The sequence below is a fragment of the Platichthys flesus genome, chromosome 5 (genome assembly GCF_949316205.1).
Source record: "Platichthys flesus chromosome 5, fPlaFle2.1, whole genome shotgun sequence".
Classification (NCBI taxonomy): Eukaryota; Metazoa; Chordata; class Actinopteri; order Pleuronectiformes; family Pleuronectidae; genus Platichthys; species Platichthys flesus.
Window position 1 is genome coordinate 333,295 of NC_084949.1, and position 27,999 is coordinate 361,293.

A 27,999-nucleotide genomic window follows, 5' to 3' on the forward strand; every position below is an offset into this window, starting at 1 on the left:
TCATCGAAACTTACCTGTCTAGTCCTGCACACTACAGCAGGCTTCAATAGCCCTGCTGTAGTGTGCAGGATACTGGGAATTATTTGCACGAGTGATGGAGAAATGCACAGTGCAGGGTTGAAATTCAACGTACAGCATGTGCTGCATACCATACATCTTTAAAATTGTCAGGCCTGTACTAGAATGAGGACTCAGATGCAGAGGATTCACGTGCCAGCACTTTATTGGAATCAGTTCCTCTATGCAGAGTGACAATAGATCGGGCTATGAAAAAACTCACTTTATCTATTCTAAACACTCACTAGAAAAAAGGAGGTTATAAAACACAATTCGCTCCTGAAGGAGGTCAAAACAAAAAGCTACACAAGAAATCAAAAGCGCTCCTGAAGGAGGAAAACCAAACCATGAAAACGGGACAAAAGAAAAGGCTTAGAAGAAGCTAAACTAGAAAACTTTAACAAACCAAAAGTCACTCTCATAGAGGAAACAGAAAACAACTTACGTGGCGTAGCACAGATCAAGATATACGACTAAGGCTGTGGAAGGGCTTAGGTGCACGAACAAGAACGAAACACTTCGGCCCAAGACAAAAGGGAGACGCAGACTATAAGCACATGAGGGTGAAGGGAACAGGTGGAAACAATCCGGAATCAGTGACACATGAGGAAGGGCAAGTGACCTGAAACGAGAGGTGAGTTAGGATTTCAAAATAAAACAGGAAGTTACGAGACAAAAACCCAAGACAAGACAGACCTCACCACGGTGTGACAAAAATAGAGTTTTGAATGATGTTTTTATTGCTCAGCGTTTAATTTGCGTGTATTTTTTTTTTCAAAATACCCTAATTCCCAAGCTGAATATTCCCATGGGAAGTTACCGGAAGCTTTCCAAAATTAACGATGCTAATACTGGAGAAATGTGCTTTCTTTGATAATAATGAATTACAATAGTCCAGTCTCGATGTAACAAGGCGACTAGTCTTTCTGCATCTTTTTACGAAAGTACATTTTTTTATATTACGCAAGTGGAAAAAGGCTGTCCTAGAAATTTGTTTTAAGTGATTATTAAAGGATAAATCAGGATCGAAGATCACTCCGAAATTCATGACTGTTTCATTGGAAGCAAGGGCGATGTCGTCTAGTGCAGCTATATCATTAGATAAGGTGTTTGGGGCCAAGTATTATAATCTCTGTTTCATCTGAGTTTAATAAGAGAAAACTGCGGGTCATCCAGGTTTTTTATGTCCTTGAGACATGCTCGAAGTTTAGTTAATTGATTACTTTGTCCAGGTTTTATTGACAAGTGTAACTGGGTGTCATCTGCATAGCAGTGGAAATTTACAGAATGTGTCCTGATAATGTTTCTTCCTAGTGGAAGCATATATAATGGGGAAAAAAATTGGGCCCAGCACAGAGCCCTGTGGAACACCATGGTTAACTTTGGTGCACACAGATGACTCATCATTAATATGCACAAATTGGGAGAGATCAGAAAAATAAGATTTAAACCATGTAAGGGTGGTTCCATTAATGTTAATTAACTGTTTAAATCTTTGTAATAAAATGTTATGGTCAATTGTGTTGAATGCTGTACTGAGATATATTATTTTCCTGGAGAAACTCACACAGCTGATTGGCTACAACTTTTTTAAAGATTTTAGACATGAAGGGGAGATTAGATATTGGCCTGTAATTGGCTAAAATCTCCGGGTCTAGGGTGGGTTTTTTGAGTAGGGGTTTGAATACAGCTATTTTAAAAGACTGTGGTACATAACCTGATGATAATGACAGATGTTAAGTAATAAACTATCAATTAGGGGCAGAATATCTTTATGTAATTTTATAGGAATGGGATCTAAAATACAGGTTGTTGGTTTAGAACCTGAGATTATTTTGGTAAACTGATCACGGGTGATCAGTTTACCAAGTAATGGGAAGAATTCTCAGCCGTTTCTGAGATCTCTGTTGTTGGAAGGTTATAAGTGCTAATTGAGGGCAGGAGATGGATGATTTTATTTCTAATAGTTAGAATTTTATCGTTAAAAAAGATCACAAAGATATTGCTAGTTAGGAATCGATTAATACTGGGTTTGGTGGAGGTGTGAATCTCTGTCAGCCTGGCTACAGTGCTGAAGAGAAACCTGGGGTTGTTTTTATTCTCTTCTATTAGTTTTGAATAGTAGGCAGCTCTTGCTTTGTGGAGAGCCTTTTTTATATTCTTAAACACTATTCTTCCAGTCTATGAGAGTTTCAACATGGTTGCTAGAGCGCCACTTTCTTTCTAGTTATCTTGATAATTGTTTTAACTCATTTGTCTGGGAATTATACCACAAAGCTAATTTACTATGCTTGACATTTTTCTTTTTAGAGGCACTATAAATATGAATTTATTCCCTTTCGCTCTAGTGTCTTCTGAGGCTGGGACGTTATGTACAGATCTGAGCGGATCTGTGCAGCCGACCACAGCGCATCTTGAGTGCTTAATTTGCTTCATGCTGCTAGCTAGCTATTCCAGGTGTATCCGAGGTTTGCAAAAACAAAGTGAAGTGCGTTGGCAAGTATCATATCTATAATGAGTGTGGGGGGAGGCGGGCCAAGGCCATGTAAAAGAGACTCCCATTTCCCATTTTTCCCAGAGTTTTTGGGTCGGTAGACATGCCAGATACCCAAATTTACGTGTGGAAGCACTACAAAAGTGGAATTTCCATTATATGTCCCCTTTAAAGTAGCTCATATTAAAGGATCTGGTGTTGAAATGTACTTAAGTATCAAAAGTAAAAGTACAAGTACCACCATTTTAAATGCATTCACTTAGGTGTTTTTTATAGTAGGTTTATACAGACACAAAACAACCCAAAATTGTTCTCTTCAGGATTTATTTCAAGTGTTCAATTATAACAGATGCTGAGGTTCAAATAGTAATGGACTAGTGTATCTGAACTTCTAGGGAAAACAAAGAACCAACACAACAGAATATGCAAGTGTCTCAGAACACTAATAGACCAGATTATAAACACTACAAAAATTCTTTAAATTTCACTAAACATGAACCATTCACTTTCTTATCAGTAGCAGGAATGATACACAACGCCCCTCATGATAACTCAGCAAAAATAAACAAGTTCTAGGCACACAAAATATGATTTTTTAACCCTTTTGTTAACAACCTGGACAGTGCTAGTAGGGGAGAGCGGGGTAATGTGGGACATCGGGTAATGTGAGACATCCCCTGTGTCTATGCAACGGAACACATTTGTGGTCATTTGACCATTATGTTTTCAAGCGCCTCCCATTCCCCCCTTGCCATGAAGGAGAAGTTGGTGCTGGTGCTGTGGAAAGTATGCTTTTTCAAAAAAATGTGTTTTTTTTGCATGTAAAAGTAAATTTTCCTGCTTTGAACTTAATCAAAACAAATTAAATCAGGTAGAAAAACTTGTATCATACATGTTGGTGAACTTCCAACATAAAAAAACATGTGATTGATGCTAGCTGAAGATTAGCCTGAATTGCTAAGAGATGCTGTTTTTTCTAAAACGGTGGCTGAGGGGTAAAGTGGGACAAATGCTGTGCACCATGAAGCACAAGTTAAGTGTTATATTACATTATATATGTTTTATTTTTAAAGTCATAAACATTGTGGAAAAGCCATCATGCCAAGAAATTATACACCAGGAGGAAAACCTGGGGCCAACCACCCCTCGCAGAGATGGAGAGTGTAGCCGCTGAGGTCATGCAAGGAAAGAAGTCCTTCAGAAAAGCTGGATGGGATAGAAATATTGATAAGACAACCCTACAAGATTCATAAAGAAAAAAGAGAAAGGGAAAATAAAATCAGTAGCCTGGGGTGCTAGCCTGACGTTGTCAGACTCACAATTCTAGTCAGAATGTGAGTCTGAGACCGCTCCATTGGGCTGTGATTATCGGACGTGTTTCAACTGTCCAGGAAATAAAATTCCTTTTCGGTCAATTGGATAGACCTATAACCAATCAGAGCAACGTAGTATGTGACGTATGCTAAGCAACGCATTGTGAGTTATTTACTAATGCCGGGTTCACACCGGACGCTGAAGCGATGCCGAAGTGACCCTTCAGCGCAGCGTCAAGCCTTAAATAACAGCTGGCTCCCATACACTCCCATGTTAAAACTTTGTGTGGGTCACACAAGAGGCTGAAATGCTGCACTGCGCGAAGGCTGCCTCGCGCCGTGCAGCGATCGTTTCGGCGTCGAGTCTATTTTTTGCGCTTGACTCGAGTGTATCTCACCAAGAAACACACTGAAAAACGATATTAAACTATATTGATGACATATTTTATATGATATAAATGATCAAATATGCATCCCATACTTTGAAGTCCCCTTCTGTTGTCCTGGAGTTTTAATTTGACCAATGACATTATTAAATGTCCCCCTCTGCCCATCCACTACAGCCACACAAGCAGTGATACAGATAAAAAGAGAGAGAGGGGGGGGACTACGTATTCTCCACATAGAACAGCGGAGAAGTTCTTCAACATGGATGACATTAAATTAATAATTGAAGTGGAGAAGTGCAGTGAGTTGTATGATCCTCGGAACATGTTGTATAAAGACAACACCAAGAAAGACAAATGTTGGGACGCTGTTGCTTAATGTTGGAGCAATAAGTAAGTATATGCTTTTAATCTACTGGATCAACGGGTGATATTATTAGCGCTGCCCGGCGGTTCAGCGTCACTTCAGTGTCCGGTGTGAACAGCCAAGCGCCGGCGCGATAGGGATTATCGTGGTGCTTTGGTGTCGCCTCCACGTTCTGTGTTCCTCTTTCACAATGAATGCGCTGTAGATGTCTTCTAAAACAGACTCAATGGCAGCATCTACACATCTCAGCTCTCCAGTGGCAGGCATGTTTGTTGAAAAAGAATTCAACCCAAGGGCACTTTGATGACGTGGTTGATTACGTTACCGTTGATCATCTGTCCATCATCGTATAAAGCCCGCCCTGACAATCTGATTGGTCCGGGCATAATTTCTCCCCAACGGAGTGACTCTAGACCGAACTTCCCGACCTCAAATTTTGTGGGCGGGGCTAAGTTCGTCTGGCATCCAGGCTACTGGGGTGCAGTAGCTGAGGTAAAAATAATATTCACAGATGAGATGGAGGAGGAGCTTGCCAAACACTTGAAACAACTAGCTGACCAGTTCCATGGCCTTGCTCCAGTTAAGTGCCGTGAACTGGCATTTGAATAGGCAGAGAAAAACAATATCCCTGTCCCTGCCAATTGGACAGAGAAACAATGTGCAGGTAAGCTAGGGTGTGCAAGAGATCTGATCATTTCCATTGCTAGAAAACATCCTGAATTAATGGGAAATGTGTAAATTTTACTGATATATCATTTTAGCTCACCTAGAATGGAGCAAATGTAAAAAATGTCCCACATTACCCTGCTCTCCCCTACACAGAAGATACAAATCACTGGACACAGTCTAGTTTAGTTGCAGGTCAAATTTCATACAGAATAAGAAAGGCTGAACTGAACTTATTTCCTGCATGAGCCCCTGTATTATTCTAAAGGTAATAAATGGATGGGGAATATGCGTGCGTTGATTAAGTCCCTGCCCTTTGTACACACATCGCTACTACCTATTGGATGGTTTGGTAAGGTCCTCGGATCGGCTCTGTCAGATTTGGTCCAGCCCAGGCTGAGTGCCGAGAGGACAATCAAACTTGATCATCTAGAGGAAGTAAAACTCGTAACAAAGTTTCTGAAGGGGAACCTGCAGAGGGATCATTACCGGGATGGCCTTCTCGACCCCGGTCGACCAACCAACCTCCGGACGCTTTGGGTCTTGCGCTGCCCCCCGACGGCAAACACCGCCGAGCCTATTCATCTCCCGAGGCAGCGGGCAGGCGAATGAACGAGATAGAGGTTAGCCGTGCATAAAGGCGCGCGTTGCGCCAACTTCTGCTTCTCAGGTTACGAGCCAAGAATATAAGAAGTAGAAAGTACCGAGACTTGTGTTTAAATGTATCGAGTAAAAGAAAAAAGTCGTCAACAAAATAAATACTCAAGCAAAGTACAGATATTTGAAAAATCTACTTAAGTACAGTAACAAAGTATTTGTACTTCGCTACTTCCCACCCCTGGAAAATGATTACCTAAATTATGACATCATCAAGTGCCAGGTCCATGTCATTTGTTTCTGATGTGTTGCCAGTAACAGCATAAGAGGGAGCAGAGCAGGGAGGGGTGGTGATAGAGGATGTTGAGGGACAAGTTGACTTGCATACTTGAGCATACAGGTGGGCAAATGGGTCATGTGTGTTTTCAGTATTATGTAAGATCTTCTCCTTCTCATTCAAAGGCTCAGTATAAATGGGGTCGTCATCATCTGTAAAACACTTTGTATTTTCTCTGCCCTGGGTGATGAGATGTTTAATTTGGACTGGACCAACTCTGTCATAAACCTCTGAGTAAACTGAATCTGGGTAATCCATGTCAAAGCAAGTATGAGACATTGAGGAGCCAGGAAGGGGAGCAACAGTTGCTCTTGAAGTGGGGGGTTTGAGTGGAAGAACAACTGCAGGGTCCACATACAGAGCCAAGGACAGTTGTAGTTTTGATACAGACTGAATGCATTCTGCTGGGTCAGCATATACAGGGTCTGATTGGCAATGTTGATGACCTCCACAGAGGCTCTCATTTGTGGGAACCAATGGCAGAGACATGAGGGTGATAGGAGCTGGCTGTGCTGATCCACATTCTGATTGTGAAACCAGTTCTCCTTGAATAGGAGCACTCTCTTTTGGAGCTCCACATTTCCCCTCCTCTGTCCTCAGGTCCCTCTCCACAATAGCCATACCGATCATATCAGGTATTTTGGGGATAGGGCAGTTGGTCTGTTTATATGTTGTGATAACTTTCTTCCCCTCTTGATTTTGGTTACCTGTTGTAATAGCTAAAGTCTTTCGGTTGATGGTGCTCTGGATCAGGAAAAATATATTCTCAGCCTGCGGTGTCTCGAATGTGAATGTTCCAGGACCAGAGTCACAGCGTCTCCCTGCTTCAATGGTTAAAGTCAGCTGGTGGGAGAAGACAAAGAAGAACATAAAGCATGTTCTGACAAGCAGCACTTAAAAAAGAAGTACAATTAAACACTCCGGCTCATTGTGAACAGTAAGTGGAGATATGATTTTTTATGATACCTTATCTTTTCCATATCTTCTCAACAGTTCATAAGGCCACACCATGACAATCTTCTTTCTCTGTGTTTCTCTCAGCTGAAGTGCCTCCTGTCCCACCTGCAGCCAGGCAAACCCCTGTAGACCACAACTTGTTGCTGCATCCGTCCTCTGAACTATAACCCAGAATTCTGCAAAACAGGAGAATATTCTCTGTAATCACAATGGACATAAAATAAGTTATCATTTTTAAAAATGATCCTTTAGCAATAAAAAGTTTTTTGGTTTAAGACATTAATATTTCACAATTTCTTTGCAAGTTTTTGCCTCTACATAAATCACAAGTGGCATTATTGAGCCATGTTTTTATGATGGGGCTTGGTTTCTGTCCTCTGTATGTGCAATGTGATGCATTTGCATAATTCCATTAATTGATAAGTGGTAGCAGGAGTGAGTCAAGAGACAAACCAGTCTCTAACCCCTTCAGTCAAAACATACCTCTGTTAAGTGCTGTGAAAAACCAATTAAATAAAAGTGCACACATTTTCGGAGAAATGCACAAATAACTACTACACAGAAAGTTATTGAAAACTTAATAAACAAACAAAACATGTTTTACGTATTCCCTATGATTCACAGTAAGCTAAAAACAGTAAATATGTTACCTGGTTTGATGCTATCTGTCCTTGTGTTGTTGTGTCACCTTAATATGTCCTTTTCCCTCAATATGTAAACTGTCCTTTAGTCCCTTGAAAGGCGCTATAAAAATGTTTGTTATTATTATCATCAAATGAGTGATGTGCATGAATCAACACTGCGGTAAAACCAGCTGTTGTTTATCTCTCCGTAGTCAAACCAGCCACCTCTAAATTTGGAGTTTGCCCTTGATCAGATGTTTACAGTTCATTTAAATTTTGCTATGCTTTTATATTCTGTTTCTGAAGCATTATTTCTGGAAATATGCAGTGTACTTGATTGTCAGATGCGTTATGTGTTTCCGAAAAAAAAATTACATTTGTTTCTGACTGGGGTTTTGTTTTTGCAAACCACATTGTGATTGCAAGTGAATTGTAGGGACTTTGTAAAACTTGTTTAGTTTGTTTTGCCATGAATTTAGCTTCATACAGTTAATCAAATGGTGAGGAAAAAAAAGAGATGAAAACCAAAGATGTAGAAGATTTACCTTCATCTGATGAGGCATATATCTGGTTCTCCTCCAAATGATGCTGATTTGAGCCTGAGGGACCTCCTCCCTGAGAGATATAATATTAAAATAAATACATTTTCAAAAAATGTTAGGACTACAGCGCAGCACTGAGCGGGCCCGAGCACATGCATTTTTGAAGTGTTGCGTCGTTTTGCCTAAAAAAAAATAATTAATGACTGAGGAAATATTGACACTTAGAGCAGTTCAGGCTTGGACTCTGATCATAATACAGAAGTTTGGTGGTGATAGAACAATGCACAGTTGAGTTATGACAACATTGTCTCCTTTGGCATAGGATGAACCTTCGGCGTACCTCAATGTTTACACGGTATGAGGGAATGTCCAATACTGAGTGAGAGAGAGACGTCACCTTTACAAAGCATAAAGATTCCTTTTATCTCTGAACACGGTCACGCCAGAGTCACACTGTGTGACGAAAAATCGATCTTTTAATAACCTTTTATCTGCATCCTGTCGTGATGACATTGATCTCAATTTGAAGTTGATCTGATGAAAGCCCTGGTATATCAAAGTAAAAATGTGGAATATGGCCAAAATGGCCACTAAATGCAAAATATATCTGGCTTCCTGTTGCGTTTTTCCAATCACCCCTAGAGACTTTTTTGTTTGTCTGGTCATGATACACCTGTGTATCGATTTTTGTGAAGATCGGTCAATGTGAACAGGTTCCGGAGGTCTCGGGGTAAACCATTGAGACATTTTGCGACGCCCATTGGAAATTCCTCCAGAATACGTACATTTTCACCACTTTCTAGCTTTCCGCTAATTTTGTAAGAATTTGAGCACGTTAAAGCCCTCAAAAAGCCAATTCATTTGCCTGAATAATTACTATAATAATCAATACAATTTCAATAGAGCCTCCCACTGTCAGTGCTCGGGCCCTAATTATCACTCTTATTATTCTCATTATAATAACCAATCTGGCAGAGCAAAAACATGACACACACAACTGTTCCTGGTGTCTCCCTCTCCCCCCTCTTTCTCTCTTATCTCCCCTCTTTGCCACCCACCTTTTCTGGAGGTTTCTGGGAGGTTTTTCTCTCCACAGTCGCGAAACCGCTTGCTCATTTTCGTAACTGTTGGGTTTCGTTTGCAATTTTTAAGGTCTCAACCATACTAAGTTAAGTGCCTTGAGATAATGTATATTGTGATTTGGTGCTATCAATGTATAATTATATAATTTAATTTATTTTGTACTCCACAGCAACAAAATGGGTATGCTGCATTCTTTTTTTCAGGTTTTTCCTAGAATAAGTAAGGTTTAAGACAATTGTCACAACTTGACAAAAACATTTCTGTTTCATCTCACCTGAAACATGCTGTGACACAGTTTTTTTACCCAGTCCACACAGTCGTCTTTGAGTGTAGCAAACACCAATGTTCTGTCCTGTGTTTCCACACAAAATGCAGACATTTTCTCCTGCAAGCAGCAAAAATAGTATATTGTAGTATTTATTTGAACCATTATTGCTACATGGAAAGATTATAAACCGTCTATGAATAGGTAAAGATTATAACCTCACCATCGGGCAGGCCTCAGCGTTTGAAGGCAGTCTGACAACGCTGATCAGCTTGGACAGTTGAACCACCTTCAGCTTTTTTTCCCCTGGAGGCTGGTGGTGTCTCCTGACTGCGGTGCCATGATTCACTTCTGCACCACCACCTGGGGGATAAATGACAGACACACAAAGACAGGTCAGCCAGGTTCAACTACAAACCCATCAAGACTTAACTAAAGCAATCAGATTGATTCCTTTGTAACAGAGAGAGTTTGATTTTGATCTGGACCCAAAAGCAGACACAGATATGGATGGGTTTGTGATTGATCTAGTGAGCTGGAAATAAGGCAGGCTGGTTGACTCTGGGAATCCTGAGGCAAAAATAGAAAAAAAAAGGAGGATTTACGAGTTACATAAGTAATAGTTTCCACTAGAAGACAACTTGAGATCGGCTGGGATTTTGTACCATTGAGGTGAAGGAACAATCTGGCGATGAGTGAAGAAAAGACCGGGGTTCTTGTAGGGCTGTTGATGAGTATATTGCGACCAGGTGTTGGACTCGCACCAGGGGTCAGGACTCACACACATACTCACACTCACACAGTCGCAATCACACACATACTCACATGCAACACAAGGGAGGAGGTGAACAGGAGGGGAGCAGGGAGAAAAGGGGGAACCACTAGAGGAACAGCCTGAGCCATGACAGTTGCAACCTTATTTCCAAGAGAGAAAATATCATTCAAGAATACACAAACCCTCCCTTGAAACTTTTAATGGAAATTAAGGCCGTATTAGATGTTAAGGACAAGGACGAAGACGGATGAAAAAAGGCACTGTTGGGCAGAGGTGTAAAAAGTACTGAAATATTGTACTCAAGTAAAAGTACCCTTACTTTGATGAAATTTTACTTAAGTACAAGTAAAAGTACCCATCTAAAAATCAACTCAAGTAAAAGTAAAAAGTAGCTCATTTAAAATGTACTTTAAGTAAAAGTTACTTAGTTACTTCCAACAACTTGATGGGGGCCGCTCCTATACAGTGCAAAAAAGGACAAGGGGTCATAAATCCAATTTATTAAAGGATAATCTTTACAAATATAAGTGCAATCACATTAAACATGTCAAACATAAAAAATTTAGCATGTCAACACAACATTTAATAACTGCCCCTCGGCACCATTGTATATGAGGGTCTTATTCCTCAATGTGTTTTCCGAAGCTTAAATAAATAATCAATCAACTTTTGGGAGGACATGTCAAGACATGAACCACATGACAGTTAAAATAAAAAGTTAAAATGCCGCTGTCCCACTGTATATTTAAACTTTTGGTTAAACTTTGGTCCACCTTTAGAGCACTAGTCTACAAACGTCTTTTTGAGTTTGAGCAGCAGCTGAATTTTAAGGTGAGCAGAGCTCACCCAGGCTCGCTGTGCAGTGAACAGCAGCACAGCTGAAGAGTTGCTCGCAGGCGGCCGAGGCAGGTAGGCCAGTGTTGAGTTTCAGGCAGTGCTGTGCATGAACAAGTTTAAAAGAACGCTTTAATTGAACACGTTCATTTTTATGAGAATGTTGAACCGAACGCAACTTAATGACATGAAGCCCAGGTATAACCTAAGGCTATAGTAGTGCCATAATATGAACGATGTTATACCTAAAGTGTATAGATGCTAATTAAATAACTTCTGGTCATGATACACCTGTATCATCATCATAGCTCTACAAAGTTTCAGTTCTAAATTAAAATAATAAAATAAATAGGTAGTGTTTAGTCGATCTAACACGCTAGTTATGTGACAAGATCAGTAGTTGGTGGTAGTGTCCATCACTCACAAATAGTGCCTCCCTATTGGTTGAGAGGCGGGATCTAAAAAAATACACACGTGAGAGCGCTCGAGACGGAGAAAAAAAAAGAGACTGACGGAGTTGAATAAGAGTGAAGAAAAAGAGGGAAATTAATGAGAATATGCTACAGCAGTATTAAGAAGGTGAAACCATTTTAAATGTTGTACCTAAGGGTTTGTTGTGTTCATTCAGCCAGTGAAGTATTTTATGTTTTCCGTTTTTTGAGATATCTAGCTGGCTCAGCATTGTGCACGGAGACAGTGCTAGCGGATTTAGCGGGGGGATTTAGCGGGGGTGTACCGCCGTCATCTGGCAAGCTAACGTGCTGCTCAGATAGCCACCTAGCAACCCGGACGATTGTGGTTTCCGTTGAGGCAGCCTACGTGGGAGCTACGCAACTGAATATTACATTACATGTCATTTAGCTGACGCTTTTATCCAAAGCGACTTACATTTTTAGAACACTCATCATTTTTATGAGGGGCCATCTAGGGGTTCAGTATCTTGCCAAGGACACTTAGGCATGCAGATGGGATAGAGTGGGATTCGAACCGGCAACCTTCTTGTTGCAGAGCACCCGCTCTATCCCCTAGGCCACGCTCTCCCCTATAGCGCCGATAGCTTCCGGGAATGCTAGCGGACCTACTGAAGGCAATATTATCGTGGTGGTCGTGAGTTGCCATTACTGGGCGAAAAATAATCCAGTTAACAGTTTTATTTGTTGTTTTTCCAGTGCCGGCTTTTGTATTTTCTTTTATACCAGTATGATGTTCCTGGCGCCAGGAGTCAAGCTTGCATAGAGCCCCAAATGTGTTAGGGCTGGCCCTGTGTAGCGCAGTGATTCTCAAACTGTGTGGTGCGCCAATAACAGGTGGTGCGCGCGACCGGAGGGGAAAATGGGAGGCGGAACTCACATTATAGCCGAACTAATGTTTTGTCGTCCGCATCTCTTTAACGGCGGCGCAGTATAAAAATCGCTCTTTCGCCGGAGCCAGGGGTCGGAACTCGCAGCTCTGCAGCCGCGGGTTGCTCTTCAGCCCCTCTGCAGTGGCTCCAAGTGCAGTGTTGTGCATCTTGCGCATATTTTTCGCGAACAGTGAACTTTGCGATCAGTTTTCATATGTTGAACGTGCACGTGAGGGAACGTCATCCACTCTAGGCAGCATCTACCACTGCAGTGAGAATTGCCTTGCGCCTTGAACTATGTTTTTTTTTTTTTTACTCAGTAACGGATGTAATTCCAATGTAGCGAAGTACAATACTTCAGTCAAAATCTACTTAAGTAAAAGTAAAAATACCCATTTAAAAAACGACTCAAAAATTACAAAGTACTCAATTACAGTAACGTGAGTAAATGTAATTCTTTACTTTACACCTCTGCAGTTGGGCTTGTCTGTGAGTATATGCTGAGGACGGGGAAGATAGATACTCAGTGTGGGGGCTCAGTCTCAGGCACATTTCCGCCAGCTGATGTTGGACCACCAAAAGGCAGATATAAATTGAGTTAAGTTGACCTTGGGCTTGATGGATATCGTTGAGGTTGTTACGGATGTAGAAACGATATTCTCGTGATTACCACAGGCTCAGTACCTTCAGGGTTTAAGGTTCAGTGTGTAAAGGGCAGGCAACATCGTGTGAGGAGTGCTACGATGGCCTCATGCGTCAAAATGCCAACGACTTCACTGAGCTGTCTTCTCTCCAGTGAGGAGTATATAGATCAATATATTTACTAATGTCACCTATGTATTTCGTATTTTAATAGTAGTTTATAGTTTACATGTAGAAAATATGTAACCACGCTGTGGTAGTGCTTTTTTTACTGACGTTTGGTAGCTGAATGCTAATGTGGGCTAAAAATGCTAAGGTTAGCAAACAGTCGTTTGGCATGATAACAAGCTGACAGCTGTACCGAGTTGAGCGAGAGAAAAGGGGGAGGTCCTGGAGCTGCAGCAGTGAGGAGGAGGAGAAAATTAACCACTTGGACCAGACTGAGGCTACAGGTTTGTTTTTTTATAATATTACTACATGGTCTGCTTGCTATCAACCACAGCTCTTTTCATCTCACTGAGTAATGTTGCTCTAACATTAGGTGTCTAGTACACGTCATTTACTGACTGTAAAACCTCAGAGACACCACTGAATAATAAATATATGAATACTGTATGTTACAGGAATATTTTGTTATTGTTTCACATATGTGGAATAAAAAACATTACAGCTTACAACCCATAATAACTGTTCCTGAAAACTGTGTCAGTCTACCACTGTACTTCTCCCATTACTACCTAGACGTTTTTTACATATTCACAGGGAGTACCATGAGGATGTTACGGTGTTAGACCATGTTAAAAGGGAGCCTGGTGAAGACAACACTGTTACTGCAGCATATCAGGGTTAGGGTTAGGGTTATATTTTACGCGGGTTGGTGTGCGTGTAAGGCAGCATGATTCAGCTTTGACGTATAGTATAAGGAAGAATAGTGACATCCCATTTAGATCATTCCACAAAATCAGCTGCATGGATTAATGGTCGTGTTGAAAACAGTTACAAAATAATTAGTAATAAGCAATGCTAATATGAATATGACTTCGTATGTCATAATTATGAACTAATAGAAAGTGAAAATAAACTAATAAAAAGTGTGTCTTTTATGCATATTTATAAAAATTTGTCTTTAATAGAACAATATTTGTATGGTGTTCTGAAGCTGAAATCCCGGTCTTAAACCATTCAATATTTGATAAAGATGCTTACAACTTTGGACATTGACTCTGCATGTTTTTGATCAATTGCAGTTCCAAGCTGTGGAAACAAACAAATAATATTAGACAAATTAATTTAAAACTTTTTTAATAGAAACAGTAAAATGGCAGTCATAAAGAAGAGAGAATAAGAAAGAATGGAAGAAATACATTTTTTGTTGATGATAAAACATCAGAGAATATACATTGCAATTTTTAAATGCATTGACTTGTCTTTGTTCCAGTGGAAAAATTAATTGCTAAACAAAGCCTGATCTTTGTAAAGCTGTAAAAGAGCAGGAAGATAATAAGTGATACATGACACAGTTGTCTTCTCCTGTAATATATTTACATCCTGAGGTGGTGGGAAGTTCACCAAATAAAAACATCTAAGATGCCTCATCAAGTACCACAATGATGTTAGGCATGAAAAGTTAACAATATGAATCGACTGTGACAATGTAAATGTTACTATGCCAGACTGAATACACACACTGGTTCATAGTTATAAAAAATAATCTATGAAACAACAGATTGAATTTATATATTATACCTGTTCAACAAAAAACCAGAGACTTCAGCGTCAGAAACTCTTTGTCTCTCTGTAGTTTTCCATCCTGGAGACAACACTATCATTATTTAATAACCTTTGATTTTGTCATTATCAAAATACATGCCACTTATAAAAAACTCCTTTTATAGATATCTACCTGATAGTGCTAAATTTATGGAAATAATTCCAACTACATTTAATCCAGTATTATCCGTCTATATAACCAATAAAACAAAACTAGCTCCACTGACATAGACCATCTTGACGATAGCTCTGTTAAGTCATAAAGATTAACATTAGACTTCATAGCGCCTAAACGTGTATAACAGAGTAAATTAGGTCCCTGGTATAATTCCAACACACACATGAATTAAAACAAGAAAACTAGAAAGGAACTGGTGCTCCAACAACTGTATTGAAAATCACCTAGCCTGCTAAAATACTATAATAGCATATAAGAAGGCCCTCCACAAAGCATGAGTTGCCTACTTCTCCACATTAATAGAAGAAAATATACTCAACCCCAGGTTTCTCTTCAGCACTGTAGCCAGTCTGACAGAGAGTCACGCCTCCACCGAACCGAGTATTCCTCGATCCCTGAATAGCAATATCTTTATGATCTCTTTTAATGATACATTTTCACTATTAGAAATAAAATCAACCATCTCCTGCCTTCAGTTTGCACTGATACCCTATCTATTCTAACAGATATCTCAGGAACCCTTGATCAGCTGACCAAAATTGTCATCTTCTTAACCACATGTGTCAAACTCAAGGCCCGCCGGCCAAATCTTGCCCGTGAATGAATTATCTTTAGCCCGCATGATAAAATCTATTTACTATTAGAGCTGGCCCGCCAGAGGTGTTGTGCAAGTTCACACATCTCATGAAGTAGTTCCAAGTTCAGTTCATACAAGTAATCATGAATAGTTCACGTTGATAGTTCACCATTTAATTTCTGAACTAGTTGATAGTTCAGTTAATTTCATAGTTTTAAGATGGAAAGTGAAAATGAAAGACTTAAAGGGGACATATTATGCCCATTTTACCACAAGTTGATATGGTTCCTTGAGGTCTTAATGAAATGTCTCTAAATTATATTTTGGTCAAAATACCACAAGGATCCTTTAAAACAGCACTCTTTTTACCCTGTCTAGAACACCTCTCCTCCGATTGACCTGTATTGAGTGCTCCCCCCGTCGCTTTTGCCGCGTGTTAACTCGCTGCTTACCCTGAGCAGGCTACTCTGCAGATAAGTGTCATATGCTCCCAGTGAGCTGCCCAGACATGGGCAAAGTAATCATTTTTTTGTTTTTTGTATACAAGATACCCAAATGTACGTAAAGAAGCACTAAAACAGTTGAATTTTCATACTAGGACCCCTTTAAATTGTTTTTTAAAGAAAACTGATTCTATCACTATCCCTTGCCTTTACTGTCGGAATCTTTACCAGACAGTGTGTAAAAATCCCTAAGATAATAATAAGGGGCATTGTATGAAGTCGCTGAGTCTGCGTCTCTGCTTTCACTTGCCATTTTTATATGAGACCAAGACCTGTTGTCTTGTGTTGCAGGTATGCCCAGCCCATAAGAAAGTGTGTAGTGTGTTACGTAGTGCACCTGGGTATTGTGGGAGAAGACGCTAAAAGTGTGTGTATAACGAGAAGTGAATGACCACCTAGAGGTGATGCGAGTGTTGCTCCTGCTGTGTATCCTGCCAAACAATGAAAGAGCAGGTCGCTGCCTTCCCAACTACACAGTTTGCTGAAAAACATGGCATTCTTGGTGTTGACTTCACACAGCGATTTGCCGAACTTGAAGCCCAAAAAGCAGGTTTGAAATGCTAAGTTATCCATTTGCAGCTGACGTGGAAAAAGCACCATACAACCTCCAAATGGAGCTGATTGAGCTCCAATGTAGTGAAACACTGAAGGCAAAATATGAGTCTGTGGGCGCTGCAGAGTTTCCACGTTTCATCCCTGACACAATGCTCCAGCTGCTCTCCCAAGCTGCTCAAACGCTCTCTATGTTTGGCAGCACATACTTGTGTGAACAACTGTTCACTTTGATGAAGATAAACAAAACTTCAAACAGGACTGGTCTTACTGATGAGCACCTTCGCTCAATCCTGAGGATTTCCTCAGCTCAGAGCCTGACCCCAGACATTGATGAACTTGTATCCAAGATGAGACACCAAGTATCTGGCTCAGAACAGTGAGCATCACAGAGCAGCAAACAATACTTTGACACATTTTCAGTTTTTAATGCAATTTCATTTCACACGACATTTGATTTGTCTTTGAAGTAAATTATTATGGCACTGCCTAGTGGTGCAGGCACCACTAGGCAGTGCATTGCATGGCGCAACGCAACACTAATAGTAATGCTACATATTACTATTCCCCATACTTATTCTTATTATGGGTGCAGCCTAGTGGCTGGCACCACTAGGCAACGCTTTGCATGGCTGTGCCCTGCAAAGCATGGACCTTCGCATGGACCTTCACCCTGCAATAAGCCATGCAAAGCACTACATATTACTATTCCATGGTGCTTCTTATTCTTACTTCCTCATCCGTCTTTATTTTGGCGCGTTTCTCCTCCCACAAATATTGTCGCACAATCACAAGACCTATAAACAAACCTGCGAAATTACGTCGAATAGTGTGCTATTATTTTTCTAAGAATTTCTTCCAACAGATCGCATAAAAATCACGATAACGTGGCCGAAAACGTAGAATGGGAGTCAAGGTCTCTCGCCCACAAAGAACGAGAGTGCGAAAAAGAGTTTTCAGGTACCCGGGTGCACTCAAACTGCTCTCAAATCCCCAAACGGATATCCTCAGACATGATTTTTAGATATTTGAGGTGGTGAGATTGTTTCCTTCGCAGACATGTCACTCTCAAATCTCTCGGACCTGTGCTTATATGCGCATCGAAAAATCAAGGAATTATTTCCGGATCGATCTCTCATTGGGGCCCATGTTATTTTTGACCGAATTTCTGAAAGAAATTTAGACTGAAAAATAAAATGACAGTGCTAGAGTTGACAATGCAATCCAATGTACTTTTTCGGAGGAGATTTATGAAATGAGAGGTATGTTTCTAAACTGTCCACATGGCCTCATTTTTTGGCTCTGAACGATAATATAGATATGTACTTGTTCGTCCAAACCTTGTGGTTCTCACAGTGTCTTCATTTCATGGACAGGAGTTATAGATTTTCCGTCTGAAAATGAAGTTTGTGCAATCGGTCCCAAATTGAACACACTTCAATGGATTCCAAACCTGAACAGATACATTAGTGCGTATTTAGAGATAGTGATAGCGCCACCTAGTGGTTGGTGTGAAAATTAAGTTTTAGCAATCGCCCCCAAAATCCCGTCACATGATCAGAGCCCTGTTCTGAAGAGGTCGATGCAGTGTTAGCGATAGTGCCACCTACTGATCAAGTCTCTCTCTCTCTGTGCATGCTGGGAGTTTGGTGCGTGAGCGAGTGGCAGAGCAAGTGCGATTTTCGTTCTATATTTCTCTTTGTTTGTTGTTAATGTTATATTTTTTCATTCACATAGCACATTAGATTCACAGTTGTTTATTTTCTGGTGGTTTGGGTCTCTGTCTGGGTGTTTTTCACCTCACCAGCGTCTTGCTGGTGTCGTGGCAGCGGCCATGGCCGGCTGTAATTTTAAATCACTTACACGAAAGCACGGTGTAAAAAAATGTGAGTTTCCCCTGCAGTGTGGAGAGCATAGGGCTCGCTGTGGGGGAGAAGGTCGGTCACAGCTGCGTGGTGTCGGCCGCTCAGATGAACAGCGCTGTGGTCGTGTTCCTGGACCGCGTGGAGAAGGTCAACTCCGTGGCCGAGACAGGTATCACCATGAACGGTTGTTTTGTACAGGTACTGCCTTTGTCCCAACCCGCTACCAAGGTGGTCCTGTCCAATGTCCCTCCGTTCATCACCGATGAGTTTCTCAGTAGAGAGCTGTCCAGGCACGGGAAGGTATTGTCCCCGATACGGAAGTTGTTGTCTGGATGTTAGTCTCCGTTACTGAAACACGTAGTGTCCCACCGCAGACAGCTCTATATGATACTGAACAACCGGACAGAGGAGCTCAAACTCTGCTTCCATGTTAAAGTAGATGATTATGACTACGGGATTTTCGTCACTTCATCTGTGATGAAGTGTTTCGGGTGCGGAGAGGAGGGGCACACGGTGAGATCCTGTCCGAAGCGGAGTGACCCGGCTCTGCCCGGTCCTGATGCGGCTACGAGCGCTGGGGCGGGGGCCCCAGAGGCTCCTCCGGTACCGGAGCAACAGGGACCAGGGGTGCTGTCCGACCCCCCTGGGGTGCCGGTCGACCCCCCTGGGGTGCCGGTCGACCCCCCTGCGCTGCCGGCCGGTTCCTCCGGGGAGCCGGTCGCCGCGGGGCGGTCCGCCACAGCTGAGCGGACCGCCACGCGCTTCTCCACCAACATCTCAATGGAGAAGTGAGGCTGTGACCGAGCCATCACGAGGGGTGAGTTCTGTTAATACACCGGGTGTTGGGGGGGATGTTGTGGTGGAGGATGTTGTGGTGGAGGATGTTGTGGGTGAGGAAGAGGAAAGGGACGTGGGAGATAAAGGGGAGGAAAAGGGTGGTGTAGGTAAACAGGTGGAGGAGAAATCGGGTGAAGAAAAAAGCGTTGAGCAGGATGGGGGGGACAGTGGAAGGAGAGGAGGAGAAGCAGCTGAGGGCAGGATGGTGTGGAGTGAACAGGTGGAGGAGGAGGAGATGGAGGAAGAAGCAATAAAAGAAAAGAAAACAGTAAAACGCAGAAGATCAAACAGGACAGTTTTAAATTAAGCAAAGAATAGTAAAGTGCAAATGGAGAGTGATGTGAGTGAAAGTGAGTGTGTGTCTGACAGCAGCGACTTTCCGCCTTTTAACAGCAGTCAAAAAAAGAAAATGTTCACACTAGACAAATTTAAATCATTTTTACATCAAACAAAAAATCAACAACTCATACTCGAAGAACACTTCCCAGATCTCAGTCTTTTTATTTCCTCGGCCAGACTCCACGTCATCCAGAGGGAGGAGTCTAGCCTCACAGACCAGGAAGTTTTTACGTTAAAAAAACTGGTGCTCAGAGCAAAGAGACAACTGAGCAGTGATGGAAAGGACAGCAATGTGTGTATTAATTAATTTATTGTTTTCTGTTTTCATTTCTAACATTTTAAACAACATGGATGTTTTTAAAGTTGGGGTTTTAAACGTGAACGGTGCAAGAGATCAAAAGAAAAGTACCTGTATTTATGAAACTATGAAAATGAAAAAAATTGATGTCATGTTTTTACAAGAAACGCATAGTGATTTTAATAACGAGTCTGACTGGAGGAGGGAGTGGGGAGGGGAGGCCATTTTAAGTCACAACACTTCTCTGAGCTCAGGAGTGGGCTTCCTCTTCTCCACGGCTTTTAAACCGAACTCGCTGGAGGTCAAACATGTGATCCAGGGGAGGCTTCTTTTAGCCAAAGCTCAGTTCGACCATTTTATTGCTGTTTTTATTAACATTTATGCTCCAGCAACCGGTGCAGAGAGGAAGCCGTTTTTACTGAAAATAAGTGAGATTCTTAATGATTGTGCCATGGTGGATTTTTTATTCTTGGGTGGGGATTTTAACTGCACTGAAGATGAGATTTTAGACCGCAACCATGCAGAGCCTCATCCAGCCTCTCAGCATGCCTTAAAGCAGCTGGTCCGCTCTCATGGCATGGTGGACGTGTGGAGGAGGATGCACCCAGACTGCAGATAGTACACCTGGTCCCACATCAGAGAGAGTAGGATCTCCTCAGCCAGGTTAGACAGGATTTATTGTTTTAAACATCATTTTAACATTTTTAAAAGCTGCGCTATCATGCCGGCTGGTTTTAGTGATCATTCACTGCTTTTATGTCATGTTTTTGTCAGGAATGTTTTACCGAAGAGCGCCTATTGGCATTTTAATTCTGTTTTAACATTCGATAAGAATTTTAAAGATGTTTTTATGTATTTCTGGGGTGATTTTAGACAGAGGAAGGGCGAGTTTAGTAATCTTAGGCAGTGGTGGGACCACGGTAAGACACAAATACGCTTATTGTGTCAACAACACACCCTCAATGCCACAAGAGACGCCACCCGATCTATGAAAGATCTAGAGACCGACATAGTGGAACTAGAACATTTAAGTGAGTCCACTGGAAATCAAGGTTATATTGAAAGCCTCAAAGACAAAAAAATGGCTTTAGCCGACCTGTTAGAACGTAAAGTATAGGGCGCGTTAGTCAGGTCTCGGTTCCTGAACATCAGTGAAATGGATGCTCCAACTAGCTACTTCTTCAGTCTGGAGAAAAAGAACGGGCAGAGCAGAGTAATCCACACCCTGCTCTCAGACACAGGGGAAGAGCTGATGGAGCCACGCCAGATAAGAGAGCAGGCTGTGAGTTTTTATCAAGCACTGTACTCTTCTGAGGAAGAACAAACAAGCAGGGAGGAGTTCTGTACAGAACTACCTCAGATCTCAGAAGAGTCCAACTCACAGCTCGCTGCCCCCCTCTGGATGCAGGAGCTGCTGACCGCCCTGCAGGGCATGCAGGGACGGCGGGCTCCTGGCATTGACGGACTGACACCGGAGTTTTATAAAGCTTACTGGGGCATTTTATCGCACAATCTTTTACAGGTTTGTAATGAATGTCTGGCGTCTGGCTCCATGCCAGTGTCCTGCAGGAGGGCGGTCCTCACACTGCTACCGAAAAAGGGGAACCTGCAGGACATCAAGAACTGGCGCCCTGTGTCATTGCTCTGTGTGGATTACAAACTTCTGTCCAAAACACTGGCTTCCAGCCTGGGGAAGGCTATGGAGCAGGTCATTCACAGGGACCAGACCTACTGCGTTCCCGGCAGGTCCATGGTGGACAATGTCCACCTCATTCGAGACCTTTTGGATGTCTCCAGTTCATTTGATGTAGATATAGGCTTGATTTCCCTAGACCAAGAAAAAGCTTTTGACCGCGTTGAAAACAGCTTCCTGTGGCAAGTAATGGGGAAGTTTGGGTTCAGCGCTGGCTTCATAGCTAAGATCAAGGTGCTGTACTGTGACATTGAGAGCATGTTAAAGATCAACGGCAGTCTGAGTGCTCCTTTCAGGGGGTGCTGTTTTTAGCCAGGGAGGAGGGGGGACAGGGCCTCATCCACCTGACCAGCCGGACTGCAACTTTTAGACTTCAATTCATTAAAAAGTATCTCACAGGTCCAGCAGATCTGGTGTGGAGAGATGTGGCCAGCAGCATCCTTAGGCGTGCCAATAACCTGGGTTGGATGATGCTCTGTTTTTAACAGATTCTAAATTCTTAAAGTTAAGTGGGTTGCCTCCTTTTTATCAAGGTGTTTTTAAATCATGGGCCCTTTTTAACAAAAAAAGGTGTCGAAAAGCAGACTCTCTGTACTGGTTGTTGAGAGAACCACTTGTAAATGGAGCCTGACTGGACGTCAGCGGCACATCAACACCCGGCCTTATGGTTGCGCTGACCCGGTCTGGAACAGTGACCTTACAGCAGCTGGTGGATGCAGTGGGGCCGGGCACTCAACAACACCCAGACCCTGGGCTCCCTGCTGGGACTGCAGTCTACCCGGATGGCCCAGAGAATCCCGGAGCTCTAGGCCCAGAGGCTCTCCATGCGTGAGAAAGACCTCCTGAGGGCCTACCAGAGGGGGGAAACCGCACCAGAGGCTGCAGACCCCTACCCAGAAATTATCCTGAGCCCAGGCCTGGGAGAAAAGACCGGCCCCCTACTAACTGAAATAAACACACACAAACTAACGTTACACAAAATGGACAAAGAGACACTGTACAGGAACTGTGTGAAAAGCATCCACCAGACCAGACTGAGCAACAGACCACCCACTGTGTGGTCACGGAGGTGGGGGGAGAATGGACCCTGCCCGCAGTGGAGGATTTTATACAAACCTCCCCTCAAGAAAAGAACGGGCGACCTCCAGTGGAGAATTTTACACGGCGCCGTCGCTTCCAACGCTTTTATTTCTATTCTTAATCCCACCGTTTTAAGCAAGTGTCCTTTTTGCGACCAACGTGAAACAATTTATCACGTTTTTACTGAGTGCAAGAGACTGACAAGTTTCTTCGCTCTTTTAACTGCGGTTTTTAGTGATTTTAACATCACTTTTACTGAGAAGGTTTTTATCATGGGAGCTGCCTACAACAAAACAGATAAAGATAAGTGGCAGCTCCTGAACCACCTCTCAGGTGAGGCCAAGATGGCCATTTATATTAGTAGAAAGAACAGGGTAGAAAACAGAGACGGGCAGGAAGCGGGGGCGGTGTGGGTGGTAAACCTCCGGGCCAGACTCTCCACACTTTTTAACAGACTGAGTTTTTTTAACAGCAGCACTTTTTTTCTTTTTATTGAATAAATGCTGTAAACAAGTGTTTTGTTCCCAGCCACTATGTCATCAAATCAGCAGATCCGCCGCTGCCTTGGACGTCCCCGCATCGCACCGTGTCACCACCGCTTCCCCGGCTGCACCGCAGGGAAGCCTCCAATGCTCCCAGTGAGCTTCCCTCGCGTAGATCTTGATATAAGTTGCTGCAAGCTAGCGTTAGTACGCTGCTGCTACTCCTCAGACATCTAAGTGGCCGCATAAACATGCCGATCGTCGAGGCGGAGACCCAGGGACACCTCTAAACGTTGACTCAACAGTGTGGAAGGATCCGGCTGCTGCGCCAGCTCCAGCTCCCACTGCTCCCACTGAGGGGGGCCACTGGGGCGCTGGGGCTGTCGCAGGCAGGCTCTGGCCCACCTGACTCTGGTTCAAAATGATTTGTTTGCAAGATTGTATCTTCGTCTCCAGTAGCCATATTTATACAGAGGTAATGGATGGCTCAAAACAGGTCAATCGGAGGATGGCTGTTTTAGACAAGTTAAAAAGGTGCTGTTTTAAATGATCCTTTTGGTATTTTGACAAAAGTATGTTACAGAAATTTTTTCAATGCCCAAAACACTGAAGAAGAAGAAGAAGAAGAAGGAGAAGAAGAAGAAGAAGAAGAAGAAGAAGAAGAAAAGGAAGAATAAGAATCACGCGAGCTTCTCAGAGATTTCAAGTCCCTGGTGACATCACCTTTAGTTCGTCACTGGCTAGCCTGTTGTCTGCTAAGCTTCACTTGAGTTAAGTGGCTAATCCCAATCACTGAAAATGATTGGGTGGAGTCTGTGGAGCAGTTTTTTGTCACATATTGGATAAATAATATGGTTTGTTGCTCAGCTGATTGTCCTGACACAGAAGTCAAAGACATCTGTACTCCAGTTTCTGTGGTAAGTAATATACACTATTTTAAGACGAGTTATCAGTGATGAGTGGGTATTGGTGTCTCTGTACCAGGCTTGTTAGTTTAGCTCTGCTAATCAGCCAGTTAATGAATCAGCCTTGGGTTAGCCTCCAGGCAAGATAGCAGCACTAAAGACGATGCTATCTGTAGCATATAATTGTTCACTATAGTTATTGAACAACACCAGTATTAATGTCAAGTGTTTTTGTAATGGTATATCGTGTATGTTAAGTCTATCTACTCCATGAGCTTTCCTTTACCTGCTGTGCACGAACCTTCCTTGACCTTGTTAGGAACAAAGAGGCTGAGGTGACCGACAGAACTGGCTCTGATCCAGTACTAACTGTGTTAACGAAAAATTCATAGTTGAAAGTGTTCCTTCTTCCTGAGAATAGTTGTATGACTAGAGTATCATACATATCTGAAGAAATGAACTCCTCTTTGTCTGACTTCTGCATCACATTGTGGTGTTGAGAATTCTTTCATATTCAGCTGAATGTAGATTTGGATATATTCTGATGGATTCTCGATTATATTCTTAGCTATACTCTTGTTTGTTTTGTTACATTCTCTGCTGTATTTCTGCGACAATAAATTCACAAAAGACAGTTCGATCTGAGAATTCTTATTTAATTTTTGTCGCAACAATATTTGATTATTGTTCCAGAAATAACGTAAGTGCAGGTGCTAGTGATTATATTCGATGGAGCTGTACTTTGTTTTTGCGTCTGTATAGTAACGTAATGTAGAATTTAAATAGTTTGATAATATTACCAAAAACTACAGATTATTGTACTGCATAAACAGATTTACTCTGATGACGACTGAAACGTCACACCGCATTTTGAGAGGAGCTGTTAAAAGTGACACAACGTCTCCTTAAACTTTTTGATGTGTTATATGGAAAACTTAACTTAACATAACTTATTACAAATAATAGTTTGACACAACTAGAATAGATAGTAACAGAGAGGGGGGCGCCCTTAGCTCAGTTGGTAGGGCGTCCCCCCCATGGGCCTAGGCCAGCAGCGGACCCGGGTTCGATTCCAGCCCGCGGTCGTTCTCTGCATGTCACTCCCCTCTCTGCCCCATTTCAACTCTGTCTGTCTACACTATCAATAAAAGCATAAAAATGCCAAAAAATAAAAATCTTTGATAGTAACAGAGAGAACGGGAGACTGATGTCCACCACCTATTTCCTCAACTGAAGTGAACTGATTATGATCTAATGAACTTTGAGTACTATACTTTTATTTTTAGCATGTAAAAGTCTGTGAAGGATTTAACCTGCTACATGTATTACTTATCATACTGTATTTATATGTCTGTGTAGAGTTTTCCTCTAGGTGACTCAGACAATCAGCACCAAAATATATGAAGTTTTGTGCTGATGAAGATGGTGCAGGTCATCCTCATGTTTACCAGCCGGAAGCCTCCTGTTCTTCACCATGTTGTTTCTGCCACTCTACACTAATAAACTCTGTAGCGAATCAAACAAACACTAAATTATTCATGTATTGATCCGTAACTGATAACTAGTTATGAGTGTTTATTAGTTAAAGTGAGAGCAGTCAAGGTGGAGGAGGCAACAGAAACTCCAGCTCGGTACAAACCAACTGCAGCTTCTAGTCTCATAATTGAGCAGAAGTGACCAGAAAAACTCTGTGTTTTCACTTTTTCCACTGTTCAACAAAGTTCCTGACGGCTGCTTCATGTGAACTAGCTATGGGCTCACTGCGTGTCTCTATGAGCGAGTGAGGGTGGGGCCTCAGGACCTCTGTGTGCGTGGGCATGCACACATCATAATACGATTTTACTGTGAGTGCATTTGGTACAATATGAATATGTTTTGTTGGTAAAGACGTGACAAGTCTGGCTTTCTTAGATAAATAAGAATTGCAAAAGGTGGAGAACAACGGATGCGGAGGGCCCCATGCATGTGTTCGCCTTTATCCCCAAAATTACTAAATCTGCCACTGCACACACACACACACACACACAAATACAAATGTTTACTCACATACACTTGTATATGGTAAGTACACTTAGTTAGTTTGTGTGTTTATACTTTTATCATTTTCAGTAAAAGACATATCTTCATTAATGTTGTATAAGTGGGAATTTTGCAGACCTCTACACTTTCAAGAACTCTATATCCTTCAACTTAGCCAACTATCTATATGGTAATTTTGGTTATAGTTATTAATTTAATTGAATTCCAAATTGGTAGTTAGTACTTTTATGAGACTTAATCCATAAATTGGCTATATTTTCCCTTCTTTTGAAGGGTTGTGCCCGAGGTAACTTTAATCAATTAAAGTTTTTATTCAATATTAATATTTTTTATATTAATATTTTATATTTTATTTTGATAACCAAATTTATTGAATGTCGAATAGCACACCATTTTATGGTATTGCGTTAAATTCATTATTGCAGAACAGTTATCACCCAATATGTATCAGGCTTTCTGTGAAAACATCTGTGTGTCTATTACAATACTGCACTATAACCATGTATGGCCAAATCCTCCAATATAAGACCAACCTAGCAATAAAGTGAAACATCACACCAGGACAAATAGTTGTAGAAGTAATCACTGTAAGGTTGCTGTACCTCCCATATTCTGGATCTCCAGTCGACCCACTTCTCTACTGCTGGAGGCAAACAGAGACAACAACACTGTCTTCCAGTTCTGTGAAGAAAGAAATGAATGGTTAATGATTCGTAATGACAGAGTATTCAGAAACTGGGTAGGACAGTTCAGGGCGGTCTGACTTTGCAGTAATTCAAAAATGTTGGACACACATTACATATGGTAGTCCTGTATTTTCACCACATTCCTTCATAACACCCCCCTTCCATTCCCACACACCTGCAATATGCTCTTGCTAAACATTGTCTTTGTGGAAGTGGTTTCAAACCTTCCAAATTTGATCAAAATAGGCAAACATTAGAGACATCCTTTCTCTGTTGTCCATATATACAGGTACAGAGGAGCATCAGCATTAGGGAATGGAAAAGTAAGTTTTACACAGCAGTTAACCATGATTAAGAATGGACTCTTTGTATTTCAAACTTGTCTATATTAATAACTTAGACTTAACTTAAGCAGAACAGCAGCACACAGCATACGTGCATACTACCTGTAAGTACTGCACAGGAATGTGTTTTGTAGAAACTGTGTTGTGTTTCAACATGTTCCTTTGGATTCTTGTGCCAGTTTCTCATTTGTGCAGAACAAAGCATAATTGATCCCAAGCTATGGCTCATGTCTCATTCCGTTAGCAAACAGTTGAATAAAACTGGTTGTCTAATGTCACTTGTTAGTTACTGTGCAGAAGACACAGAGCCACAGTGTATTATTAGCTTGTAGGATAGTAAATTATCTCGTAAAGACATATGCCTTTATTTTACTGTGATCCAAACACAGAATAATTAAGAAACAACACAAGAAAAACAACTGAATACTCAACAGTAAATATGTCACTCTCAAGTGCTCACTAAAACAAGAAGACAAAACAGCCGAATATATGTCCATACTCACTTTGCCAGTTTTGTATGATTGGAGGTAAACCTTCCCTGTTTTGGTGTAGGTGTCCATCTGGGAAGCA

At 41.8% G+C, this 27,999-nt stretch overlaps 1 protein-coding gene across 2 annotated transcripts; it reads right to left on the minus strand.

Annotated features, from left to right (window-relative positions):
* Nucleotides 1-205: 205 nt before the first annotated feature.
* LOC133954499 (docking protein 3-like) lies at nucleotides 206-27,999 on the minus strand. 2 transcript variants are annotated; one of them, XM_062388951.1, is made up of 8 exons: nucleotides 27,933-27,999; nucleotides 27,002-27,080; nucleotides 9,911-10,050; nucleotides 9,697-9,807; nucleotides 8,343-8,412; nucleotides 7,184-7,350; nucleotides 6,925-7,060; nucleotides 206-679 (listed from the first exon to the last, which is right to left on the minus strand). In XM_062388951.1, exons 1-8 carry the CDS (start codon nucleotides 27,987-27,989, stop codon nucleotides 651-653), a joined length of 789 nt encoding a protein of 262 aa, XP_062244935.1. In that variant the 5' UTR covers nucleotides 27,990-27,999; the 3' UTR covers nucleotides 206-650. The 2 variants fall into 2 exon arrangements, with proteins under 2 accessions (XP_062244935.1, XP_062244934.1); XM_062388950.1 differs by having other exon boundaries at nucleotides 206-7,060.

Coding starts and splice junctions, on each gene's coding strand:
- LOC133954499 (XM_062388950.1), bottom strand. CDS start 27,989: ATGGACACCTACACCAAAACAGGGAAGGTTTACCTCCAATCATACAAA. Junction 9,808..9,910: donor ACGCTGAGGCCTGCCCGATG/GTGAGGTTATAA, acceptor TGCTGCTTGCAG/GAGAAAATGTCTGCATTTTG. Junction 7,351..8,342: donor ATATGCCTCATCAGATGAAG/GTAAATCTTCTA, acceptor CCTGTTTTGCAG/AATTCTGGGTTATAGTTCAG.